Source organism: Aphelocoma coerulescens, chromosome 3 (assembly GCF_041296385.1).
Source record: "Aphelocoma coerulescens isolate FSJ_1873_10779 chromosome 3, UR_Acoe_1.0, whole genome shotgun sequence".
Taxonomy (NCBI): Eukaryota; Metazoa; Chordata; class Aves; order Passeriformes; family Corvidae; genus Aphelocoma; species Aphelocoma coerulescens.
Window position 1 is genome coordinate 90,433,498 of NC_091016.1, and position 27,242 is coordinate 90,460,739.

At 37.1% G+C, this 27,242-nt stretch overlaps 1 protein-coding gene across 2 annotated transcripts in view; it reads left to right on the plus strand.

Annotated features, from left to right (window-relative positions):
* Positions 1-27,242, plus strand: part of ME1 (malic enzyme 1) — a 159,230-nt gene that overhangs the window by 61,977 nt on the left and 70,011 nt on the right. For both annotated transcript variants that reach the window (XM_069011234.1, XM_069011233.1), the window contains exons 4-5: positions 6,522-6,597; positions 7,800-7,961. In XM_069011234.1, coding sequence (XP_068867335.1) covers positions 6,522-6,597; positions 7,800-7,961 — 238 coding nt within the window. The remainder of the gene's footprint in view (positions 1-6,521; positions 6,598-7,799; positions 7,962-27,242) is intronic.

Below are 27,242 nucleotides of genomic sequence, written 5' to 3' on the forward strand. Positions count from 1 at the left end.
GGGTACCTTTTATTTCTCCAAACGCTATCCTTTCTTTTCTGAAACCTCATTCCCCTGAGGTTGTATTTTCAAATGCCAGGCTTACAGCAGCTGTCTTTCAGGTTAACTTTATCACTTTTCTGCTCTAAAGGCTAATTCACATTGGATACTGTACAGTTCTATAAGTGGCCCAAACTTACTTCTCTCTTCTCTGTAGATATTGTTTTTAACTGTAGTGACTATTGGAGCACGACACTCACTAGCTGGGATTGATGAGCAGCTTTGATGGACTTGGGCATGTGAAAGAGTGCTACAGAGGCTGCCAACTGGATAATGACTATCATGAAACAGTGTTTTTCAGAAGGGATTCTTCAATTAAACTAAATGCTGGTTTGCTCCTGTAGCTGAAGATTGGCTGTTAGACCCTTTGACATTAGCATTTCCCATTCACAGGGATTATGAACACTGTATTTACTGTATTTTAATAATTTCCCTACACTCTTGTGCCAGATTGGGCTTTTGAGTTGCTATAAAAATATATGAGGCTTTCATCATTCTTTCATGTATAGCAAACTGAGTTGGCAGGTGTTAGCATCTGTCTTTCAGAGTATTTGCAGTCTTCTACAAAGTAACCTTTTTAATCAGTAGTCAATTAGGAAACCATATGCTAAGCATGAAATAACACATAATATTTATAAACTTTTATGTCTTTTCAGGATTAGTATCTTACCCTCATTGTCATTCATATGCTGATAGAATTGGCCTTTTTTATCAACTACATCTTGCTCATGTACAGCTCCACACTTTTAAGAGGTTTTAGTAGTACCTACTGTTCTCTTAATGTTCCTGTCCTATTTTTGATCTTTGTTTTTGATTTAGTCTTTATTTTGCTTCTTACAAACTTTTTATTTAAATATGGTTTGAGTATGCCACATCTAGAAAATGTAAAGGCCAGGTTTCTTTAACACTGATGAATTCAAGCTGACAGTCAGTAGCAGCTGCTATTTCAGCATCAACTATTTTATATATTGAAAAACATACCTGTGTATTGCAAAGTAATAAAATTCATCCCTGTACAAAGGGAAAGGTAAAGAAAATAAAAAAAGCTGTCAACAACTGCATTTCTCAAATCAGCCCATCTCTTGTATTTATTAGGCCTCAATGGTCTTGCAATGCAAAGGAACCTGCTACGGTAAGATGTAATGAAAACTTTGAGCACATTTTATATGAAGAAATGAGACCATATTAAACTGTCACAATGGGAAATGTGGTGAAAAAAGAGCAGAATGTTCTTTGGGGAGGATACAGGTACTCTTAGTTCCTAGTACAGAGTTTATATTGTATTGTTTTTTATGGTTTTAAAAATAGGAGGGAATTTCAACAGGGACCAGGGAAGTAGTTTACCTCTTTCTTGCCAAGTGCAGGAGCTTGGAAGAGTCTAGGCTCAGAAATAAACTGTGTCTGGCCCCTGAGATTTTTTTTTTGTTATTATTATTAAGCTTGTTGGTTTAGGCTGCCTGGGGAAGTGAAGTCACCTCTACTGTAACTCTATGTACAGTTCATAATTCAAATAACAATTTTGAATATGTAGGGTTGTAGGGTTGTGAGAAAAGTCTGAACTTTTTTTCATTAAACATGTTTGGCATTTTCTGAGACATGTTAAGATTGCCTCCTGTTGTTATAAGAAGAGGAAAGAAAGGATTATTCTGTTACAATGACACATTTTCCTAAACTGTTCTTTAATAGAAAATAGACAAATACATTGCTGGTAGAACATTGCTTCCTCGAAACATAATAAACAAATGCTCCATTTTATTCTGTTGACTTTTTTCTCATAGATCAGAATTTTAATAAAAGAGACCCAAATCATGTGCTGTAGCATGACCTCCACATAACTGGTAAAATCTGCTACAGTGTAGTGAGCTCAGTGACCCAAAATAGATCCAGCCTTTGTTGAGTGGATCTTGATGTCTTCGTGTGGGCTCCCCCCTCACTCTTCAGTCTTACTGCTGGTGTGATGAGAAGAAAGGAGGCATAGTTACTTCTTTGCCTAATTATTCCTCTGCTGTAGTTTCCTACATTTTCTGGCTACCTAAAGTGGGTGTCACTGGCAGTGTTTGCTTTGGCTGGGCTGGTGTGCGGGTTCTCGACCCCCATACGTCCTCCCCGGATGGGGGAGAAAGTCCTTGCCCGGAGTAAGAGATGAATGGGACTTTTGGATCTTCTTGGTCTTCAGATTGTTTATTATATCTTATCAGCAATGACATGCCGCTGACATAGCATGAAGCAGGGAGAGTACCAAAAGACACGATACAGGAAATTCAAGGCCCTTTTAAAGGTAAATCACCCAATTTTCACCAAGAATGTACATCATTTTTACTTTTCTACCAATGCCTAATGAACTGTCCATTCACGTAGCCCTGTCCTGCAGCATTTCCTAACCAATCATTCTGTGCTACCAACACTGCAGAAAATGGAGTAGATGAAGAAGAAGGAAGAGACCTGAAAAGCGACAGGAGTCCTCCATCTTGTCTTCATCTACTTACCATATTAATAAACCTAAAATTCTAAATTTTTCACCCTGTAACAAACTATATATTATACTACCACCTAACTCACACCCTTGTAGATTCTAATTCATCCCAAAGCCTTGGCAGTCCTCTCCATGGACGAAGGTTAAAAACAGTGTTTCCCTGGGGGGATGGGCCCCTCAGGACAGACAGAGAAACGTTCCCTGCACTCTAGGTTCCAACAGGCTATAAACCAGTGCTGAGCTGAGGGCTGACTGGGGCAAACTGGCTGTAAATGAGCACTTCTGCATATGTGCTTAGGCAAGTCAATCTGCACTGTGCCGTGTTCAAAATGAACACATTAATTAGAAGACTGATCTGAGGCTGTAAGCTTCAGGTCAGCTTTAACTCACAGTTTTGGTGGTTGGTCTTCTTGCCTTGCAAGAAAAGATAATCTGTATAACTGAGATACCAGTTAAAATGGAAAGGACCATACTGTGTTGTAAAATCTACAGTTGCTTTTCCAGTGAGCTTGCCAACCTGGACTGCTCTGAAAGTGTGTGAAGGAGAACTTAACCCTGCTCCCTCCTGAGTTGCTTTTCTTCCTAGAAACGTGAATTTGTGCATGCTAAAAAACAAGCAGCATATTCTTCCTCATAACATTTTCCCTGTATCTTGCTTCTTTCTCTGTGTGATTATATATATTACTTGTTTGTCTGCTTTAGCAACCCCATCCTGAAGTGCATTGTCAGACAGGTGTACATCCTGCAGGCCATCTCTTCCTCATCCAGCAGAGCAGGGTGTGCGTCACTGGTACGACAGTTCTTATTTTTGTTATTAACAACATTCTCAAATGGCTAATTCAGTCATATTTCTGGACTGAAATCCATATAGAACTAAATCCAGTTTAAATCATCTACCTTGCCCCATGCTTTGTTCTTCTTGGAGGTGTGCTATGAGGGCCCAAAAATAACTGTAATGTCTGCTAGATAGCCAAATTGCTGACTACCTTTTCAGCTTGTCAGCCCTATCCCACTTATAATAACCTTATGCAGTTGCTTCTTTGCCTGGCTATAGCATGACCTCATGAAAAAGAAAAAAACCACATGTAGTGCTACCTTTTGATGGCTGTCTGCAGGTAGAATTGCCAGTGAATTTAGTTTCAGTAATATAGTCTGAGTATTCTTGTGGCTGACATCTTTGTGAACCAGGGTTCCTCTTACCAACCCAGTGTATCTACTTGCAGAGAATACCTTATAGGAAAAAAGTGCTTTAGTTCAAGAAATGAAGGATCAGGAAAAGAGATCCAGATAAAAGAATAAAAAATTCTTCTCACTTATTCCGTTCCCTTAAATCTAAGAGCATCTTCTTGGTCAGGCCAGTGTGTCCAGAAATGTTTTACTAAACTACAGAAAGAATGGAGGGATGGAAAGAAAGAGGGGAGTGAAATGCTTTTAACATCACTATTTACACCTCAGCCTCTATTTTCTGTTGCGGCTTGAATCTGATCCTGCTTGAACAGATTTCTGAAATACGCTCTCAATACTTATTCAAAGGTCCTTACAAATGTTCTAACAAAATTCCTTCTGGAGCAGCCATCCTGCCTTTATTTTCCTCTGTTGGGGAATTTATTCCATGGTGACCTCTCTCCCTAGCCTGCAAGGAAGAGGTTATTTAGGCACACTGGGCTGGACTGGGACTCTTTAGAAAATCAATACAAAATCTTGCTTCATTTAACACAAATCTTTTAGGTTGGTGTAAATTGGAGAATGGAGACAAGGAGAGGAGTGATCCCACAAGATAGCTTTCTTCCAGCACTCTATGCTTGCTTTCACACACTCATCTGTCACAGCTATCTCTGAGGCTAGCAATTTTGATGAGATGTACTTAATGATTTAACATTTTACAGGATGTTTTATAAAATGACTCAAGGTACAATACACCAGAAAGGAATCATCATTTATTTTTCTTTGCTGTTTTATGGTATTTCACTGTAAGGGACATATTTTTTCAGGTAGCCAGCTCACAAATAGATACGCTTGTGTGCAGTAAATACCAGAACTTTTCTAAAGTGTCGTGAAATTAACCCTCCTGTCCCTGAGAACCTGTCGCTTCCAGTGTGGTGGAGAAATTAATTTGCTGATGGATGCTACTTATTAAGAAACAACTGAGATACATTAATATCTGCATGGTGTGTTAGTTCTGAGCATGGGAAATGGACACAGAAGGAGAATTAATTAGAAATGCCAGGATGAGAGAATTTTTAGTTCTAGGGGAAAATGCATAAAATGAAGTACTTTGGTTAATTACAGCATGTCTTACATTGCTTTTTTTCCTAAATAATAAAGAATTTCTGTTGCAAATTTTTGACATCAAAGAGGGAAAGAAGACACTTGAATATAAAATTAAATAAAAAATTCAATATAAAAATATAAATCACATAGTAATTTATATATAAAATACCATCTAATATGTTTTAAATATATAAACATGTGAAATTAAATATAACATTGGGACTAATTTTGCTGTCTTGGTTAGTATGCATTTAACACTGCAGGAGATTTTTTGCTTGACTTGGTATATGTGCAGTCATACCTGACAAGCATTTTCCGGATTTATTAGTTTTATTTAGACCTATATGATCCACTTGTATGAATATGGTAATATTCTGCTAGACTTAGATTTCAATTATTTTTTCAATAATTTTCTCTAATTCTTACTTTAAAATTTTTAAAATAGTCAAAGGGAAATGCTTTAGAATAATTCTAGAAGACAATGCCTTATATGTACAAATGAAAAATTTTATTACAAGAAGGCATTTTGGTATGTGCTTCTTCATTGATGTCTTCTTTGTGGATTTTGAGAGATTGCATTTAAGTGCATTCATGGGTTTTGAGAGATAGCATTTTTCCACTATCTCACATGAAAAAAGTAGATAAAAGATGGAATTAAATTAACTCTGAGTGGATCTGAATGTACATCTACCTGACAAGTAAATGAAGAATGAAATGCTGAATAGGAGAATAAGATACTCTGTTGATTTTGCTTATGTCATAAGCAGAAAATGAATTGAGAGTTACACTTTTCTATCATTTTGTTTTAAACTTTTTTGTGCTGGTGGAACTAAAGGCCAATTTTCAAACACTCTTTGGAGTAAAGATTTGGTCTGTTCAGTATTGAGGATCTTCTTGCACTGTCGAGAAGAAAATTTCCCACTTTTGTAATTGAAAATGGCATCTAATGAAACAGGGAGACTGTTTTCTAACACATAGCTGAATGCTCCTGATTTATTTATGTAATGATAATATATGGCTTATTTCAGATTTTGTTTGATACTCTGTTGATTTTGCTTATGTCATAAGCAGAAAATGAATTGAGAGTTACACTTTTCTATCATTTTGTTTTAAACTTTTTTGTGCTGGTGGAACTAAAGGCCAATTTTCAAACACTCTTTGGAGTAAAGATTTGGTCTGTTCAGTATTGAGGATCTTCTTGCACTGTCGAGAAGAAAATTTCCCACTTTTGTAATTGAAAATGGCATCTAATGAAACAGGGAGACTGTTTTCTAACACATAGCTGAATGCTCCTGATTTATTTATGTAATGATAATATATGGCTTATTTCAGATTTTGTTCACAGTTTAAAGCTTCAGCCTATTCTTGTTTCTAAATGTTAGGACTGCTGGGGCAGTAGTGATAACTGTCATAAGAGGAACTTATTTTGTGGTCAGGGTCAACTAGTGAATACATTTGAACAGACAAAGTACTGAGCGAGTTGGTTTCAGAAAGGACTCTTACAGGTTCTCTCTGCTTAGTAAAGCTCTACTGAGTTACTTGTTTTCTGATTTTTAAATGCAGGTGATTCTTTACCTATTCATACAAAATTGAGCTATTATTATCAAACTGAATTTTTGTATGTTGGAAACACATTTGCATAGATTTAATATTATTTAGTTGAATTATACTTTATTTATATTACACTGATTTATAATTATTTACCTGTTTATATGAGAAGTATTTTTTTTATTTGCAGAGGTCTTTTTATTTCTATCCATGACCGGGGTCACATTGCTACAATGCTTAAATCCTGGCCAGAAAGTGTCATCAAGGTAAGTCCAGTTTTAGTCACATAACAAAGCTGATGCTGTTTTGTACCCAAGATGACTTGGTTAAGGTATTTTTTATAAGCTTTTTATCAGTTTAGGTGTTGGTGATTTCTTAACTGATTTTTTCAACAGAAAGAATGCTGCTGCAGCCAAAGTTTGAGGCATTTAAGCACTTACTTGTTTAGCTATAGGCATCCTTTACTGATTAATTGGTCACTTACATTGAATATTATGGAAAACAAAAAGCCCTGAATTTTTTTTCTGCATTTCAGGAAATCACAGAATGGCTGAGGTAGGAAGGCATTTCTGGAGATTATCTAGGCCATCTTGTGCTCAAACAAGATCATTAAGGACAGGTTACTCAGGGCTATGTCCAGCCTTTGAGTTTTGAGTATCTCCAAGGGTAGAGACCCCACAAGACCCCTTGGCAGCCCCATTCTAGTGTTTGAGTTAACAGTTCTCCACTTACAGTGCTTCATAAGCTCTCTCACAAAAAATATTAAATTTCCAGCTAAAATGGCTTGTCACTGAGTACAACAAGGAGATTATTGTGTTGTCAGCAGTTTGCCACACTGAGCATTTCTCTCCTTTAATATGGAAAGTCTTTCTTATTAGCATAGACAGTTTTTGGGATTTACTAAGTTATTATATTTCTGTCAATGAAAACACATGCTTCCTGATATGTATAAGTTTGATGGAGTGTGTTATTTGCTCAAGGGAAGAGGACATACATCACTGAAGAGTAAGAACCAGGAGGTTGTAGACAGCCCTGACAAAGGCCAGTAGGAGTGGCTAGCTCTGGTTCTGCTGAAAACAGACATGACAAAACCCAGGAGTTTGTGGTTCTTCTTTTTTTATGGATAACTTCCTTTCCCTTCCTATTCTGTTTTCATACTGCTGACAGAAAAATGTGAGAGGGAACAATGCCAGTTCTCTTGTAATGTAATACTAAACACCTCTCTCATGTATTCTTAAAAGTTTTATATGAAAGTCCCCTTTACAGTGAAGCAAGAGTCTAAAATAGTGTAACAAACCCACAGTAAAATACAATAAAAAAATTATTCGCTTTTGTTGTACTATTGATTTGTTTGCACCTGTTACAGTTTTTACACGTAAAATAAAAAGTGATGGTAAGAGAATAATGGAATACTTAGTACATACAAGTAAAGAAGTGATTTTTACAGTGCCTTTATTTCTTCCTCCAGGCTATTGTGGTGACCGATGGTGAACGTATTCTTGGTCTTGGAGACCTTGGCTGTTATGGAATGGGCATTCCTGTTGGCAAACTGGCACTTTATACAGCATGTGGAGGAGTAAAACCTCATGAGTGTCTACCAGTGATGCTGGATGTGGGAACAGATAATGAGGTAAATCCTTTTCTGAGGTGTAGTATTAGCTATTTGAAGGGAACTGTATAATAGTGGAATTATAAATGGTAGGGGGTTTTGTTAAAATACTGGCTTTGATTCTGCGCAAACTAAAAAGTCATAAGGAAAATGTCTCATCCTAGTATACAGTGTAGATATACTCATCCTAATGTGCAGTGTAGACTGCTTTGTAAGGCTTAAGTAACTAAGGACACTGTTGTCTCTGAAAATGTGCTGCATACATTGTATATGTTAAAAAGTGGTATAGGAAATTTGGTCTCAAGAAGAGGAGGATGGATGATAAATGAGGTAAAATATGAATGAAAAAATAAGGTAAAAATACAATTTAAGGAAGCATTCTTTCTTCACTTCCGTCACAGAATTTCTCTGCGTTGATTTCAGATGTGAATTCTGAATTCAGATTCAGAATAACTGTGCCCCTCATTTTGGTGAACTGCTTGAAGCTATAATCTGTGCTGGCAAGGTGTGTCTACATACTTCAGCTGTACATTCACTTTAGTTGTAAAAAGCAGTGTAGTGCTACAGATTTTCCCCAGCTGAGGTTCTAGTGCTTCAAGAAGGTGGACCTTACCCTCTTTAACTTGGCTTCCCATTTATGTGAAATGCAGAGATTTAAACTTGTTGAAAATTGGCTCTCTTCTTTCCAGTACTCCTGGGATTACTGGTTAATTACTTGGTCCCGATCTTCCTTTTTTTTTGTCTGAAAGAATATTAAAGAATATTTGAATACTTGAAGACTCCGACTGATGTCAAATTACAAAGAAAAACACCTTCAATGTATTTATGCTTTTGTAGAAGTAAACACGTTGTATTATAAATGATACAAGCATTAAACTTTATGCATGATAAATGTATTACAGATTTATGTGTATTATAGCTAAACACAGCATTCCTGCATCAGTAAATTTAGCTGGGGCTTCTGGATTGTTGGATTGGGTGTGTGCATCATCAGCTTTATACACACATCCTCACCCCTGCCCCAGTGGGATCATTTAGACAACACATCATGAAAGCTTCAGTGAACGAGAAGTGTCTGCTCCCCTCTCTCTCTGTCGCCTCAGAGCCACGTTCTAAAAGTGGACAGGCTTTCTTGTGAGATGTATCTGAACACTGTAGCAAGTAGCCATATCACATCATATACAAGTCATTAGCTAGAAAGTATTTTTCATTTTGGTCTGAGAAGCTGGGCCAGTTTTGTAATCTATTAATGAATGTTTCTAGGCAGTTAATTGCAACAGCTGCTTCTGATACTTCAGTAGGCTTTTCATTTTGCTTTATGCTTGTGTTTCATTGTAATTTTAAATTTTCTGTAGCATATTATTTGCTTGAAAGATATCAAACATCTGTATATACACACAGCAACAGCAAAGCTGGCTTATCCATGCTAGTAGCCCAACTTTCGTGTCACTGTTTTTGTGACTAAGCATTGAGTTCAATGTGTATGAAGGAGTGGCACATACAAAGTATTACAATGTGCATAAAATTTGTGTGGCCTATTCTGAAACACCTTCTGATCAGGAGGATGCCTTTTGTTTTTTTTCATTTTGGGATGACTTCTTATATTAGGACCACAGCGAATGAGACCTCTGAATTCTGCTCTTGGAATATGATCAGGTGGGACTTCGTTGCTGTACCCCTTAACTGATCAGACTACATGAGCCTGATAGTATTCATTAATGGGAGCTTGGATGTAGTTCCCAGGCTCCTTTAGTCAAAGTCAGGGATCCTGGGGCACCATCTCTCCTAATTTCTCCCCTCTAATACCCTCCCTCTCACCCAGTAGCACATCCCTGTTCCCTCCTTAACACTTACGTTCATGTAACCAGGTGCTGAGTCACTATAGAGAACTGAAATGACCAAAAAGAATTCACATTTTTCTAGCTAAGCTGATTATATTAGGCCAAGCCGGCATGGAGTTGCACTGCAATTCCTTATCTTAAAAGCTAAACCACTTGAACAAATAACTGTATTTTTAGGCTATATTTTCTTAGTCTAGTCAGGATTTTCCACGATGAGGTACAATAGAAATCACTCTCACTACTTGTGCACATATAAATAATAATTATGCTGAACTTGTTTTTTGAAATGTGCAGATGTTTTCCATTTAGATTAGTTCCTTCTCCTATTCTGTGGGGGCCTCCCTACTTTTAAGGCAGTTTTAAAAAATGTACTTTTGGCAACTATAATGCGGAGGTGCACAACCTGCAAATTCTCCAGAAAGATTAATTCTTACACTAAAGCAGATTGCAAAAAAGCCCAACTTCACAAGCTCTCATCCTGTATTGTTTTGTTGTGTACAGAACTCAAAACACTAACTTGGAGGAGCAACTCACTCAATTTGAGATGGCTATTAAAGTCCTTGTTACTGTTAGTTTTAGCAGAGGTATTTTTAGCCAGGGTATTATCCTGTTACTCATAAAAGCAAGGAAAGAAAAGCAAGTAGAGCATTTTTATACAATTGCCTAGATAATAAGCAAGAGAAATGGAAACTGCTTATTTATGGGTAAAAAATTGACTGCTTATTTATGGGTTAAAAATGGGTAGAAAGTCCCGTGTGACCAAACTAGTAAATGGTTCCATGTAGACGGTGTGGGACTGAGTGTCTGAAAGAAAGAGTGTTGACTGCTGCCAAAAATAATAGGCCTGTTTTGTAAGGCATTGACAAGAAAAGTAATTACTGAGGAACATTTTTATTCAAAGCATTTAAAATGTTATTTGGAGTACTGCTAGTTACTTACTACAAACCATGGCAATCTCACTAAAAGTTATGCCTTACCCATAGTCATGTATTTTTTAGGTGTGAGGATGGTGCTTCTTAGGTGGGATTTCAACACAATTAAAACATACTTAGGCACTAGTCTGAGTGCTGATTTGAAGGGTGTTGTTGGAAATCCTGAGGTGATATGACCTCTGGATCCTGAGTGTTCATCAAATGTTGTAGATATGTTAATACCTATAGAATATAGAATATGTTAAATCACTTTGCAATGGTTAAAGAAATAGACTGTAGAAGAAAAATGAATAATTGTCAGGATACAAACAGCTGCAATTTAGTGGAGACCTACCTGAAACGCGTTCAGCACTGGAAGATGAATGGTTTAAGGATGATGGACATAATCAAGCTGGATCAAAGGGAAACATTTAAACATCAAAATGTGAGTGATGATTGTTTTCTACTTAAAAGATGTGAATAAACTCTCACAAAATAAACAATGTTGAGACAAGCCTGGTTGGTTAAAAATCAGTCTGGCTTACAGGGATATGAAAACTGCCAGTTTAATAAAACCAAACAAACAGCAAGGCCTAGTAATAGAAAACAAGGTCAAAAACTGTCTTTTTAGGCAATAAAAAAGCAAAAGACACTAAAGAAAAGTAACCTAACAAAAATAATTATGAATAGTAAGAATGAGGTTTTCTGTTTTTCCTGATGCTTTTCCTTAGTGATGATACATATAGAAGTATTAGATTGTCACTATAAATGTGGTAGATACTTCTTAAATATAAGTTTTATCTATCTTGGCAAGAAGTCCTATTTTCCCTTTTATTAACAGCAAATTAATATGTTGAAAAAAGCTTTAAAAGTTTGTCAAGATCCTTGAATTGGAGTGTCCAAATAATACTTTGTCATTTCTTTTAAAAAAAACTTTGGTAAAAGCTTTCTGTACCATGCTGAGCTGGGTGCGGAGGAAGTACTATTTTTCCCAGGTATATCTGGGATAAATTGAAAAAATCAGGGAGATTGGATTAAAGGTAAGGCTGTTATTGAAAATACAATGATCCTGGTCTAATAAGCGTTTACAGATTTTTGGTTGACTTATTTTTTACCTTTGAAAGACATTTGAATTCTTACTGTTTCTTTTCAGAAACTACACCAATGAAAAAGCAAAGCAGGCCTCTTGTGTTACTGGAGAAGATGTGATTAAAAATATGTATTTCTATGAGGAATAACAAAATACTTGTGGGTTTATGGTATCTCAGGGTTTTTTTTTTAGCTCTGCAATGTTTAATATCTTTATCATTGACTTGGAGGCAATATTTTTGTTATTCAAGGGTCACAAAAGAGACATGGTTTAGTTAAAGTACTATTCTCCAGACAGAGGAGCAATGAAATCTAGCAAGACTGATGGCTTGTGTTATGTAAAAGTCAAACCAATGGTGGTGAAAGGGTTTCTTTTGACCATAAAAATTTTAATCTAATACTGGATGGTTAGCAGAGGAATGAGAACTGTGTTTATCTGATACCTTACAAGAGAAGCTCTGACAAGCTCATGGCTGCCAGACCAATTCTAAACTGATCACGTGTAAATTCAATACTGGCGATGGCCAGTTGTGGGAGATCTGTTAGCATTGAAACTTAAACCATTTACCATAAATTTCAGTTTAGGTAGAAAGCATTCAACTTTTTCAGGTAGTACTTTCACACAAAGTGGAAGAGCCGAGACAGCTCACATTGAAAGGACTTTTTACACAGGCAGTTTCCAGCAGAAGACACTGTGGTGCTCTGAGCACTGGGACAGTGCCACATGGATTGCCCAGGGTCAGGAGCCATTCCAGCTGCAGCTGCAATGGCTGTGAGGAAGCTGGACACACAAACGTTCTCTTGCCCTTTGTAGACATAGCTAAAAAGCTGACTGGTCACATATATATTCCCTTAATGTGCAGATGAATCATCATGGCAAGCTTACTTTTAATAAATGAGTATCTGAACTGTTTTTTATTTGTATAACTGTTGGTCTCTTCTCCAAAATAATAAGAGATAGGGTGAGAGAAAATGGCCTCAAGCTGCACCAGGTGAATTTTAGATTGGATATTAGGAACAATTTCTTCACAGGAAGGGTTGCTATGCATTGGAACAGACTGCCCAGGGAAGTGGTAGAGTCCCTATCCCTGGAAGTATTTAAAAGCTATATAGCTGTGGTGCTTAGAGACATAGTTTAGTGGTGGACTTGGCAGCGCTGGATTAACAGTTGGACTTAATGATCTTAAAGGTATTTTCCAACCTATGTAATTCTATGATTCTATTATTTGAGAACTGAAATTGCACAAGAGAGAAATATGCAGAGGAGCTGCTAGGGCAGCTACTCCTTCGTCTGTGACAGTTCAGGAACTTGTGGGCTGCTGTTTCAAGTTGTTTCCTGCATGCTTGCTTTGGAATATTTTTTTTCTCCTAACTTACTAAAATACTGAAATGTAGGAATCTGATGGTTCTCACAGTTGCCCATAATAGGTCAATGAACGTGCCCGGGCTGGCAGTTCCGACTCCTCTGGAGGAATGACAGGCATCTGGGCTGGAATATGCAATCCAGAAAAGCTGAGGTACAAATTCAAGCTCAGTTTTTCATCTTATCCTAGTTAGCTTTCTGTATTTCCCCAAATTATTTCTAATTTTTGTAAGAATTAGTACCAGCCTTCCAAGATTCATATTCTCGAGGAATACCTACACATAAATATGCAAATGAAAACTGTTGAGAAAACAGAAACAAACCTGCTTTTATTATTCATATTTCAACCAAAGTAGAAACCTGGACAGTGGAAAACTGATTATAGAGGAAACCTGCAATTTCATACCTTGTCAATCTAAAGATATAAATGTGTCAAGTAAATAATTTAAATTGTGCGCAGCTGCAGGGATTTCTAAATAAAAGACAATCACAATTGGCATTCATATGTAGAATAGTGGCACTTCTGCACTTTTTAAAAAATGTAGTAAATATGTAATGGGAATGATTATGCTCTCTGATTTTAAAAAGGTCCTGTTGCTTTCCCTGTGAATGATGATTGTTAAAACTGGAGACAACATTTCCGTGACAGTTTTACTGTAACATAGTCGTAACATTTCCTGAATTCTATGAACAGAGATTGGTCCCGTCTATATATAAAGAGTCTATTTTTGTATCTGGTGCATATATGAGAATCTCATTTCTAGGTTATATTCTCCAGTGTGTTCCATAGTAGTTTTGCATATTTCTGCAATACAAATGACACTATGTGTGATCAAAACAGGTTTCCAGATGTGCAACTTTTCATTTAGGTATGTTAACATGTTATTGACCAAATTAACCTGGCTGATGAAAAGAGGCTTTTTAACATGTTCCACAAAACAATCAGGCCAAGGAAGGTGCTCAGAAGTAATGCTGTGGCCCAGTGGTGCAGAGTTCCAGGCATGAGCATTTGTAAAACTACTGATGAAGTAAACATTCTATGGGGTTTTAATTTTTGGTTGCTGCCTGTCTGTGCCAGTCTGGTAGGAGATAATTGCACTTTCCTTTACCAGTTAAGTTCTGTTTCACAAGTGGATTTTTTCCCCCTTAGATCTTGCTGCTGTACTGCCTTCCCTGGTAGCATACAGGTAGCACTTGAGCAAAGGAGAAAATAGATGACCATTCCTTTTTCTTCCCCTTTCCGAACTTCCAGCTGGCAAGAAAATAGTGCGATTGGATACTACTTTTCCTAGAGTCAATGTCATGACAAACATTTTCTATTCTCTTTCAGTGTTCAGAAGTACTGAAAAGTAAAGTAATTTCTGAATTTAAAGTCCTATCTAGCCCATTGTGAAGGAGAAAAAACCCCACACTGTTTTATTTTGTCAGAATTGGTAAATTCTATTCTGTTAAATCTATTCTGTTATTTGAAGTGGACTGAGTTTGTGTTAGAAGATGGAATGGACAAATGCATCTACTTTTATAGATCCATGTTTTAAAATTGAGGGGTTTAGTGTTATCTTTCCAGTGTGTTTCAAAAGGTTCCGCCTCTAAAATAAATATGGCATCATCAATCACTCCTAAATATGCTTTATTTAAACATTGGAAACACCTGGAGCTGTGCCAGCATCCATATTACACCTGCAGACCTAAAGAATGATCAGATGAAGGGATGGTACTTACAAGAGCCACCATTTTCCCTCAGTGCAGGGACTGGTGGGTGACATGTTTGAGTGGATCACAAGTATCTGACAGGTGATGTGCTTCAGTAATTTTTGGGACTTTTCCTTTTCTTGCTCTTTAATGCTCTTATTGAAAGCTGCAATATGTCTGGTAATACATTCACAACTTGAACATTTCAAAAATTATTTTTACTCAGTGTTTTAACTCAGATGGATTGAGAATTTGTAAGTGTAGTAATAAATCTAGATTTACCCAAGATACTGAGGATCCCAGTGTGTTTCAGTCTTTGAGAGACAGCCTCTTTGTCTTCTACTTTGTCCATGGCATTCTGCAATTTTTTAATTAGTTTCTTCTGTATCTTCTGTCTTACTGTGTATTTCCATGGTTATATTAAACCTTCAAGAAGACTGTGTGCAAATGTCTTGTGCTTCCTAGGGGATGCATTCTACTAATGATGTATTAAGAGAGCTGAAACACAGAACATTGCCTACCCCTTTTCTGAAGTCGCGCCCAGAGGGGCACAGCATTTCCCACAGTATTTAGAGCTGTTGAAAGTTTTGACTTATTTGCAAATGTAGAAGATCATTTGCTATTCTTTACCATGGTGTTCCCAGGGGAACATATTGCATCTTCTCTCTTGTTTTCATTTAGCTGCTTTTCTCATATTTTGTTAGGCATACATCAGCAGCTATGAGTACCAGCACTTTCACCAATAAAACTCAGATATAAATGGGCTTGGATTTTAAATGTTTACTCTCTTTAAATATTTTTCTTGGTTTCATAATGTGTATACTACCAGCATTTTCTTTAATGTTACAGTCACTTGTAATGGCCTTTGTTCTTTACTGTTACAGTAGAAAGGCATTCTGTGTTTACATTACTACTGTTTTAGTGCTCATCTTCTTTTGCCCTAATACGAGGATGAAAAATACCTTGATCTTAATTTCCTATCAGTAGCAAAAATACTTACAGTCCTTTTTAAATAAATAAAAAACAACGGGGAAAGATTTTTTTTCACCAGGGACTTACTGTTGTTATTGTACAACAAAAGGTTACTGCAATTTTAAAAATTCATCCAGTTGTTCTAGTATAATTAAATTAAAAGAGACTTTCAAGTACATATTCTTTTTAATATGCATGTAGTGTAAATTAATATATTGTTATATATTTCAGTGCCAGACTTACATCCACCATCATTCTAAATTGCCTTTCCTAAATTTCTCTTATGCTTTCATAAAATACTAAAGCTGTGTTTGCAGTCTTCTTATAACCATCCAGCCTTTCCATGTTGCCTGTGTACTAAATCCAAATCTAGACTTTTCTGGTATACCCACTTAGGCAGCAATGTTTTTGCCTCTTTCTTTCCCATACTTAAGATTCAGTGGAATGAACAGTTATAACCTTGTGTTTGAATTATTAGTCTTGAGAGTCTGGGCCCAAACTGGGTAAGCTCAGAAAGACTTAAAGAGTTGCAGAGCTTGACAATCATCTGAACCTAAGCTAATCCTCCTATGCTAATTTTGTAAGGGGAACAGGAGCTGCTTTTTGTAGAGGAACTGTCTTAAACCACTCTGATGAATTATATTTTAAAATGTTTTTAAATCTTTTTTTTTTTTACTTGTTGACTGTGAAAAGGGCCTAGACTAGTTTAGATGTAGAAGTAGCCAGTATAGGTTCTTAAGTTAGCTGACATAAATTCATACTCAGTTTGCACTTCACTTGCCTCGCTCTGTGTCTGACGTGATTACTGTGTGACTCGGGGGACTTCTACAGAGACTAAAACTTGGTTTTGAACTTATGTCAACCTCTTACTAAACAAACTCTTGTTATCTTTGAGAAGTGTCATTCTACTGCTCTTTGAGAAATGCCATTCCACTGCTTAGTGCATGAGAAGATCTCAGCAATTGTCTGCTACTTTTGATCCATTGTCATCCTTTAAACTTTGTCATTTTGGTTAGGAATATATTAATTTTCTGAAGCTGTTAACTTATTGTTGTGAAATTTGCTATTTATGATTATTTCTTTTGTGAAATGTTCTATTTCATTAGAGCATGGAAAATGTGACAAAGCTAGGTGGTGCCTCAGATTTCCATGTTTACCAAACCACATGTTGGTAATGAATTTTAAGACCTGAGAAATTGAGAAGGGAAGGGTGTTAGAAGAAAGAATATAGATGGTGACACAGGATTTAAGTCTCAGTTTCAGCTGACACTAGAAAGAATGAGCTGTGTACTGATGTTACAGGCAGTTCTGTCAGTCCGTTTAATTTCTTCTTACTTCACTTTTCAGAGCAAGGGGATCTATGAAAGAGGGCAGAAATTATTATCTGGAAATGCTTATTTTGGATAGCATGCAGGAATATCCATAGACTAAATTCATGGCAGACTTTGTTTGAAGATACATTGGACATTTCCACATCTTTATGCTCAGAAGACAGCAACAGATAGTGTTTGTTTTTGTTGGCTTTCACAGTAACTGCTATCAACCTCCTCAGCAATTTCACAGGCAGTGGAGAAGACAAGAGAAGGAATGGGCATAAGTATAGCTATTACCACAAAAGGTGGGAAAATATGTTTTATTTATGGCTCCACAGAAGACAGCCTAGCATCTGGGACAAAGCTTGTCATGCTTGAATTGTAAAGGTGCTCTTACAAATGTTGGCCTTGCACTAGCAAGTCTACTTTGTGCACAGAATGACTTTTCCTTTTTTTTTACTGGTGATAGGACAGATATATAGCTAAGATGCCAGCACCAAAATAATATCAACATGTTTTTTTCAGTCCAAGGGACACTGTGGATGTGACTTGATGATATAGGAAGAGGTCCAACCCATTTGGATCTAGTAAAGAAACTGTCTGAGTGTCAGCACAGGAGAAAGGGATGTCAGGGTCAAAGGAAGGACCATGTGGAAGTAGCTTGTGGAAATAAATTAAATAAATAGGCATAAGTTTAATAAAACTGAGGAGAGGTCACAACAAGTGGTGGAGATTTATATTTATGTGTGAATGGAAAGAAAATAAAAACAAAATATCAGAATTGTTGGTGTAGAAATGAGATATACTGGTAACCTAGAACAAGATTTTCAGTTCTGTAAATGGTATCTATTGATATGTTAAAATTCTGTTCAATTACCTCTCTGATGGACTTGAGACACTCTGGTGTCATAATGTGTGAGGTGATAAAATATTAGCAAAATCCTCTTTCTTAGTAGAATATTAAATATGAATGAAAAATGTCTTTGAGGGTTTTTTAAGGTTCATCTTATCTTTGTAATTTTTCAGATGAAGGAAAATTACTAGGATGGCATTCTTCTGAATATTGCTGATTAATAACAAAACTTTACTGGTGTCATCTTCAAAACAACCAGTCTTTGCTCTTTGCTGATTCACTTTGTTGGTGGTTTGCTTTTTGGTTTTGCGTTTGTTTGGGATTTTTGCCTTTATTTTTGTCTGGTTTTGAAACCTGGATGACTCTTTCTACTCAGACATTCCAGCTACCTATCCTAAAGAAAATCTGTAAATGTAAGTGCATGAACATAAAGGGAATGATGTGTGTTTGTTGCTTTGCAAAAGCGGTGTAGAAAAGTTTGATGTATTTAAAGTGTTTGAATCACCCCAAGAAGCTGTATCTTGTCACTCTCTTGATTAAGCTAAAAAAAGTAATGAGAGAGCTACACTCCCACTAACTTTGCAGGAAAAAAAAAAAAAGATAAATATCTCCAACTTCTCTAAACTGTTTCACTGGGGCTGGACTTGTTTTTAGAGTACTGTGTAGGCTACCATGAGCACTGTTTGGGCTCTTCGTAAAGATTATTGTTTGGCCACCGTCTTTGATTTATTATAAGCACTTACAGCTGGACCTTCAAGTAGGTTTTAGTATGTCATCCCTCATGATTTTTGAGAGCAATAAACTTTTGAAAGTTTGGTTGCAGTAATCTGTTTCTATAGCTTCCAGTTCTTGTCATCCATCAGCTATATTTCAAAGTGTAGCAGTGAGGGTATTGTTCCATGTTTCTTGATGTGTGACAGGACATGTGACTTTTTAGCCATGTAGCTGCTGGGGTTCGTGAAGAAGAAATTGTAGTCGTTAACTCTGTGGTGCCTGTGGGAGGTCAGTTGTGTCGGGAGTTTAATGGTTCATCTGAGCCTTTTCTGGGATTCAGGAAATTATTTCATAGAAAGTAGACAGAAGGAGTTTTAGGAGTTTTCTTGTGAGATTTCTTCTGAAAACTATATTAATAAAATACATGAGATTTCTCAGATTTCTTTGCTTTCTGACTATTGTTTGTATGTTAAAATAATAGTGATTACATACAGCCCAATGTGCTGAAGTCCTAAACGATGTTGGATTCTTCAGGACTATTGTTTTCTCAATAGGCAAATGATTAAGTTTTTCAAGAAATGCCACTGGCACGCAGACAACCATTTGTTTTCAGTTTTACTGTGTAAAAGAGTTATGCACGCTAAAATTGTGTCTGATGAAATGTTCCTCCAAAACCATGGTTCTGAGTGTCTTCCAAGTTCCAACTCAAATTACAGGCATTTGTGGAATTGGCATTGTCCCTATCCTTGCAGACAGATGTTAACATCAGGAGAGTTCTCTCGGACTGTTAAACATAATGCAGAGTATTTATCTTGCTGTTTTGTTTTGTTTTCTTAAAATACACAATGAATTAGGCCTCTCTGTTCTTAGTAACTCTGCTAGATATGGCTCTGGTAGCAGGTTGAATTAGAAAAGACCTATGAAACCATTGGGTCCCACTGTTAACCCAGCACTGCCAAGTCCACCACTAAACTATGTCCCTGAGTGCCACATGTACTTTTAAATACCCCCAGGGATGGGGACTCAACCACTTGCCTGGGCAGCCTGTTCTAAGGCTTGAGAACCCGTTCTGTGAAGAAGCCTCTGTATTCCACCCATGGTGACAGTGCCCCATTCATACAAAGCATTCCATTGTTTTCAGATTGGCACAATTAACACAGAAAATGGATCTTTCTATACTTTTCCTCAGTATTTTTCCGAGATTAGAAATTATTTCCCCTTCATCCTGGTAATCACATGACTTAGTTATGAGCTGCTTGGCACAGCTGCCACTTGGTGCATAAGTTAAATGTTGATTTGAATGAAGGACCTGATGAATCCCTATGGTGGTGATACACAAGCATAGTACTAGGAGAACTCTAATGCTATAAAGATCAGTCTAACAAGGAATTTATTATTTTCATTTTCAAGCTAACTTTCTGTAACAGAAGATGTTGGCACAATTGTACGTTTAGAATTGAAAAACTTTTTAGTTTTTTATTTTCTGGTATGAAAAACTGTCAAGCTAACTTGCTAACTTGGAAGGCAGTTTTTTTTCTTTCTTCAATTACAGTATTTTCATAGCAACACCCAGTCCAATCCTCAGGAAAATGCCTGCTTTTCTCACTATGAACAGCACATGGCTCGTGATGGCCATTCTCTGATACTTACTTCTAATAGTTTTTAGAAGTTAAAGTGGTTAAAAATCATCAGTGTAAGCTGTTTGACCTGAAAAAAGGTTCCAATGAAATTTAAATTTCAGGGAAATACCATTATTTTTTTGCTTAATCTGTTGGCTAGCAAAGTTGTAGTTGAGGTATGTTTCACTACTCAGCTGTTCCCAGGTCTTTCATGGTTGGAGACTGCCATAAAGATCAAGGTGCACAGAGCAGTTTTTGCTAGATTGTCCAAGTAAATTTACTGCAAGAATTTTTTTAATATCAACGGTAACTTACTGAAAAAGCTTTGTCATTGCTGTGTGAATCTCTTGCACTGTGTACTGGAAAGGTGAGCAGGTGGAATAAAAGCCAAATTGCTCTGAAAAAGATATAATGCATCTGATGTCAGATGTATTATTGCTTTTAAAAAATTTTAAATTTTAGTACTCAATATCAAGCATGGCAATATATAGTTAGCCTAGCTGTACTGTGTATTACTTGTGTTTTCAGAGCCCACCAAGTAAAGAGGTTCAGGTGTCATTGTAAATTCCAGATTGTTTGGAATGGAAAAGTTAGCCTAGAAAGGAACTTCTTAGGCATATGCATCATTGATGGACCCCGGCTGTAACTCGTCTTGTGTGTTTCAAGTGCTCAGGAATCTTGAATTACACCTAAAAATCATAAGGTAAACTTTCTATAAAAGTATGATTTCTATAAAATATTTTATAATTCCCAGCATTTTGGAGTTAAGCTATGAGAGTGACTCAGGTGTATCTAGAGACTCACACTAGAAGGCAACACTGCTCTCTGCCCCTGCCCCATCAACAACCCTTGACCTTTTCACCCATCACTTGGTTCCACAAACTGACTTGTGGACACAAGTGAGTCAATGTCCCAAACACAAATGCATTGTCTGACTTGAGGAGACAGCAGCCACTTGAAAAATCTGAAAAATCAAGTGCATCTTGTCCCTTGGTGCTGCAAATTTCTGTCTTTGGATTTTGCACTTGGTGCTCCCTTGCTAGTGAGGGCTCACATAACCACACATTTGTGTATCTCAGGTATGTTTGTAAATGTTGCCCTCAGGGGCCTGGGTGGTCTTTAGCTTTGCATACTCACCCACAGGAATGAGTGTGACTTCCTGGAAGGGCCCTTCCGGTAGCCATGGCATGGGATGGAGGGATGCAGGCAGATGGTGCCGTGCGAGGGGGCTGGAGGCTTGTGCCCCTGGGCACACAGCCACTGTCTGCCCACAGCACTCGCACACTGGGGCCTTTATTCAGTGCCACATACATGCGCCGGAAACATCCCACAGAATGTCCTTGGCACAGCCTGGCTTTGTGCAGTCTTCTTGCTTGGGGACGGGCTGTGGTAATTTCATAGCGTGTTACAAGATTCCTTCATGAAGCATTCTTTCCAGCCATTAGAGGGATTTTTATTTTGTTGTTAAAGTTCGCTGGAGCTGACAGTTTTTCAGCTGGGCAAGGCTGTTTGCATGCGTGGGAAATAACTGGGATATAAGCAACAGGGTTCAGTGAGCATTCAAAGCTACAACTGGTAATTCCTCTCAGGTTAAGAAATGAGTAAGCTTCCTGAGCAGAAGCAAGCACAGGATGTAAAGGTCACACTGATACTTTAATAACCATATGAAATTAAAGAACAAGTTGGATTGAATTAATGAAGCCTGTCTTTAAGGAGAAGTAATTGAGAAAGTCTAGTCCGAATGTGCAAATCTATAGTATCATTATGCATATATGAAAGAGAATATATTCTCTATATTTTTAGCACAACCTTAAATTCTTTTAAGCAGAATTTGAAATACTGTAACTTCTTTTCTGTTGCATGAGGACATTGCTTCACCAGAGTTTCAATAATTTTTTGTATTTTGAACTGTCTCAAAAATTCATAATACTCTTTGCTAATAATTTTATTTCATAAAAGTTTTTCCCTTCAAGCACTACATTCGAGATTGATGACAAAGGAGCACTCTGAATGTATTATCTTTTAAACTCTTGACTGCTGAAGGTGTCTATTTGAGCAGACAAGGGACAATTTTCAGTGATGTTTTTTGGGTTACAGGTGGGAAAATAGTAATTATGGTATGGCTGTATCTTTGTCTCTAAAGAACTGACAGCCACTTGGTTTTGGCAAGGTGAGCACAGCTGGGCTCAACTGTTAAAACTCATGTCCAGTGTGTGGGGTTTTTCCTCCTTTTTTTATGGCTAGAACAACTCATTGTGGTACCCATTTTTGGCCTCCTGTTTTGGGATCTTTTGTGACATCCTGTCCTATGGAGGATCCCGTGGAGGAAACTAAGGGGCAAAGAGAGCTACAAAGGGGATGTCTAGATAAAGTGTTAGCTGAGACTCCCAAAGATGAGATCTCCTTTTAGGGAGAAACAGAGGATAAGGCTCCTTTTTTCTTGTGCAAGAGGCCCCTTGCTAACGTTTGCAAATGTGTTGACAGAGGTCTGGTGTTTATGCAACTTATTTTTGCAAAGTATTCTACAGCCTCAAGTCCAATTAACAGCATTCAACTCTCCAAAATTAATTTAGCATTTGGAAACACAGGATTTGTTACATGTTTTAAGGGCATCATCCTGTATTTCAGACTTCAAAATAAGCTTATTCGAAGAAAAGAAAGGCTTTCTAGTCTAATATAAATTGAAATCTTGTACAGTCTTTCTAATGCCATGAAAAACACTTTGCAGCTGTAAGCAGTTCTTGAAGGACAGAAAATTGTGATTCAGCATGTTAGTGCTTATAAAGCAAAATTTAAATGAATGCAGATTGATTACTGGGTAATGAGTATCGATGGAAGCTGAAGTTAAGTCCAAAACTTTGGCATGTTCCTAACCAGCTAACTCTTTTTATTGGAAAAAGTTTCACATCAAATGAAATTTCAATCTTGTGGAACAAAAAAAAAAGTTTGGAATATGCAACTTTCCTGGAGAACAGAAGCCTCCCTGTGCTCACTAGCCCTTCCCCAACCTGTTAAAACTGAGACAAGAAGGTTACAAAAAGAATTGAGAGTGTATTAATGTAAGAAAATACTAAGACTTAAAAAAGCTGCGGCCTCCCCCTGGTGTTCTTGGTAACTGTGTGCCCTGTTAGACCAATCATGCTCTAAAATGTGTTTAATTTCTGGCATGTGGCATGTCTTTGTCCCAAAGCTTCAGATGTCCCATACAAATATAGCTCTCTTTTAGCTTTGTAACTGTGGCTCTAGTGCAAATCATTTCCCAGTGTAGAACTGCTGGAGGGTTTTGACATTTTAATGGCATGGGGTTAGTTGCTTCTCTGAAGCATTACCATACACCAAGCACTATCTAGGTAGCACTGGTTGGTTCTGAGCAATCTCTGCTCCATATTTGTCAGTGGAAAGGCTCAGGGTCTTGCAGATGTTCACCTCCAGTTTTCCATGAAGCTGTTCACTAAAGTATGTATCTGTTCTGAAGGAACATCTCATTGCCAAGTGTGGGAATAAATGACATTTCAGCGTGTTTGTGCTCAACTGATGAAATATTTAAGTGCACAGTTTTCTGTTTCTCACTGGTTTGGCTTTTGTAGCTAAATTAGAGCCAGGTGCATGGCTCAGCCTTGCTTGAACTTTGATGATTTGCTGATCTCTTTACCCTGAGTAAGATGGTATAAACGGCTTGCCTTTTTCTTAAAACCCCCAAAGGTCATTACAGTTTTAATGCGCTCAGGTGGTGCTTCAAAGAACTCGTTATTTTGCACAGCTAATTCTAAATAGATCTACATGCTATTTCCACTGCCAGAACTTCAAATAAGCCCTTTATTCTTAGAAAACCCTATTTCTGTTAAAGCTTGAATGTACCACATTGGTAAACCTAAATGTTTTAGAACTTTTTTTTTTTTAGCCTTAGAACAAAGATATCTAAAAATAAGCTGGCATCAACTCTTTCAGTATCATGTAATATGCATAACGAACCCACTAACCTGGAAAAAAGGAGAGTTATGTTTTGAGAGAGATTGGATTTCCAAAAGAACAAAACAAAGTTTAAGCTTTGACAACAAGCTGGGTAACAAAAGAAACCCAAGTCACTGAGGAAAAGTACCTAATCATCATGTCAGTTTGACATACTCAATTGTACGATGGAACTTTTTTTTTTGGTAATCTGTTTTGAAAGCCATGAAATAGTTGGTAGCAAATGTTAATCTCTCAAGATGTGTGAACCCTCTAAAAAAAAACAAGCATGGTCCCGGTTTGCATGGTGTTGACCTGAATAAGGGGATAATGTGCTTAAGCAGCTTATTCATTCTTCAGTGCCCTTTGGAAAGGGAGCAGCTCCACAATGGTTTGCCACTCAGGGCACAGACGTGACCACTGTTCTTTTCACTTGCTGAATGTTTCATTCTTTTGTGTCTGCCACGGGTTTCTTCATACGTTGTTCCAAACAGGACCATAAAGGAACTTTTTGGGGCTATTTCATGTCAAACTGTAACGTTTGTTAAGCAGAATGCACTGAGCTGTAAAGGAATTCTGAGCTCTGAGTATATAGCTGGCCAAGCTTTTCATCAGAGATGTGTTGCTGAATTAATTGTCTCTGCTTGTGAGACTTCCCAGGCTAGAGGTTTATACATACTCCGGAAACACTGTAATAGTTGTTTTAAATATTTCACATTAAATTTCAGCATCAAAGGTAGGTGAATAAGCTCAAACAGTGGTCCTATAAATGGAACTGCTTTGGAGTTCTGAGTTTTAGTGTTGACTATAGATTTAAAAGCTCACAGACATGAAAAATGCAGAAGCAGCAAAAGGAGTGTAAGAGCGTGTGTAAGTTTCAAGGCAGACCCATGTCTGGTTTAGCACTTTTTGAACAGAGTAATGTGATACCTGTTTCTCTTGAACTTTCACAGAATCACTGCCCATCTAAATTGCCTTCTTGAAGGAATCAGACTGATTCAGTCTGGCCGCAAAGTGTTTTAGAAACACGTCTTTAGAATTTAAAAAATAAAGGGAGCAAAGATTTTTTTTTTTTTTTTTCATTTTGAGCATTGTTTTATAAAATGAGAAAACAGACATTGCCTAATAAAAAGCTTGTGGAAGCTCTTTGAAAAGAGCAAATCAATTGAGGAAGAAGAATTAGGGGATTTGGAAAGGAATTAAGTTATTTACTCTGAATTGGACAGTGGAACATGCGGTATCCTTGCACAGGACATGGAGTAGCAGAAGCCTACTGGCATGGAAAGCTGCAGAAATGGGATTTTAGAAATGAGACTGCTGTTTCTGAGTCCTACCATGATGTTCCTGACAGAGGCTCTTGAGGCTTGCCAGTTCTTCTTCCCAACCTTGTGTGCTCAATCTGGTGGGAAGCATGAGACAGCTCATATGGGTTCTCCAAACTTGCCTTAAAATTTCATGTTGTTAAGTAGTTAATTTGCACTTCCTGTGAATTCATCTCCCAGAAATATATATTTATCCTTGATTTTTCAGATTCATTTTTAATAACTAGGAAAACTCAAAATGGAAATGAAAAAATAATTCCAGAAATAGTTCTTGACTACAAAGTTTGAAGTGGTTATATAAAAAAAGAAGACTATACAAACGGGACAATTCCTTTGACAGATACCAGGTCAAACTCTTGCCAGTTTTTCCTGCAGATCTAGAATAAGTACAGAATTATTATTTTGATTTTGCTGCTAGAATATTTAGGATAATGTAAATACATAGGCAAAATTATTTCCTCAAAAACTATGCTACTTAAGCATGACTACCTACAGTGTGTTGGTGAAGGGAATAAATAAAATACTTACAGTGTAATGACTTCACCTTCATTTATAAAGTAATTTTAATTTTGAGCTTTATTCATATTTCACTTCAAAAAGTTGAACTAACAACTTCTGAATGGCTGTAAGTAATGTATTACAAAATTTTCTGAATTGGTGATTAATACAGCAAGTATTAAAAAGTTCAGCTTTAAAACCTGCTTGATCTTTTAAAATATTCTAATCATATCTTTACTTCTTTGTGGATGTGGAGAGAAAAGTGAGGCAGAGACAAACATCTCTATCTGTAGGTCTGCATCAGGATACTCCCAGGGGAGGCAGAATACCACCAAAGATTTTGAGTTTCATACTGATTCAAATCAATCTTTAACAGGGGCTTGTGGCCCAGAGGAATGTTTTCAGTTCTACAGCATAAAAAAAAAAAGGCTGGGATGGGAATTTAGGCGCTTCTCTAAAATTCAGAAATCAAATTTCTGTTTCCCAGTCTGGATCAGGTTGAGAAAGCTTTCCAGACTTCTTGCTTCATTTTGCATTATGAAGGCTCTCTCTTGGAAGGTGAGTTGGTCTGTACTTTCCTTTACAATGTTTTTCTAGTTGAAGCTGGTGTACAAGTTTCTGCCACCCTGTTGGGTTTTCATATTGTTTTTGGATGAAAAATATTTAGTCAAGCTTCTGACCTATTCTGCAAGCTGTTTGGGCACATGTGGGAGGATTGCACACAACATATAATGGGGAAATTAGCTTATTTTTTTTCAGAGGCATGTGAGAAATAATAGCAGAGAGTGTCTTTATACCTGAGTTCCTGCGAGAGCCAGTGGAAGCGTGAGACTTGCCGTGGGGAATTGCTGTAGCTGAAGTGGATGGTCAAAAGTAGCTGCAAAATGCTTTGAACACTTTTAGTAATTTGTAAGTTATAATTTGGAAATATATCTGACCTTCTAGTAGTGAAGACATGGCATGATACAGGCTTAGTGTTTTTATGGACCATGGGGAAGTCTGAGTCATAAAGGTAGAGGAAGAAAAAGTACAAGATTTAAGCATAGACAAATTCAGAAATCATATCCAACTGATGGAACATGGATAGCTGAAATGAAGAATTCTAGAATCTAAACTGATAATCTAAAAAGTTTGGAAGGAAAAGGGCAAAGGCTTGGTTATGTTTTG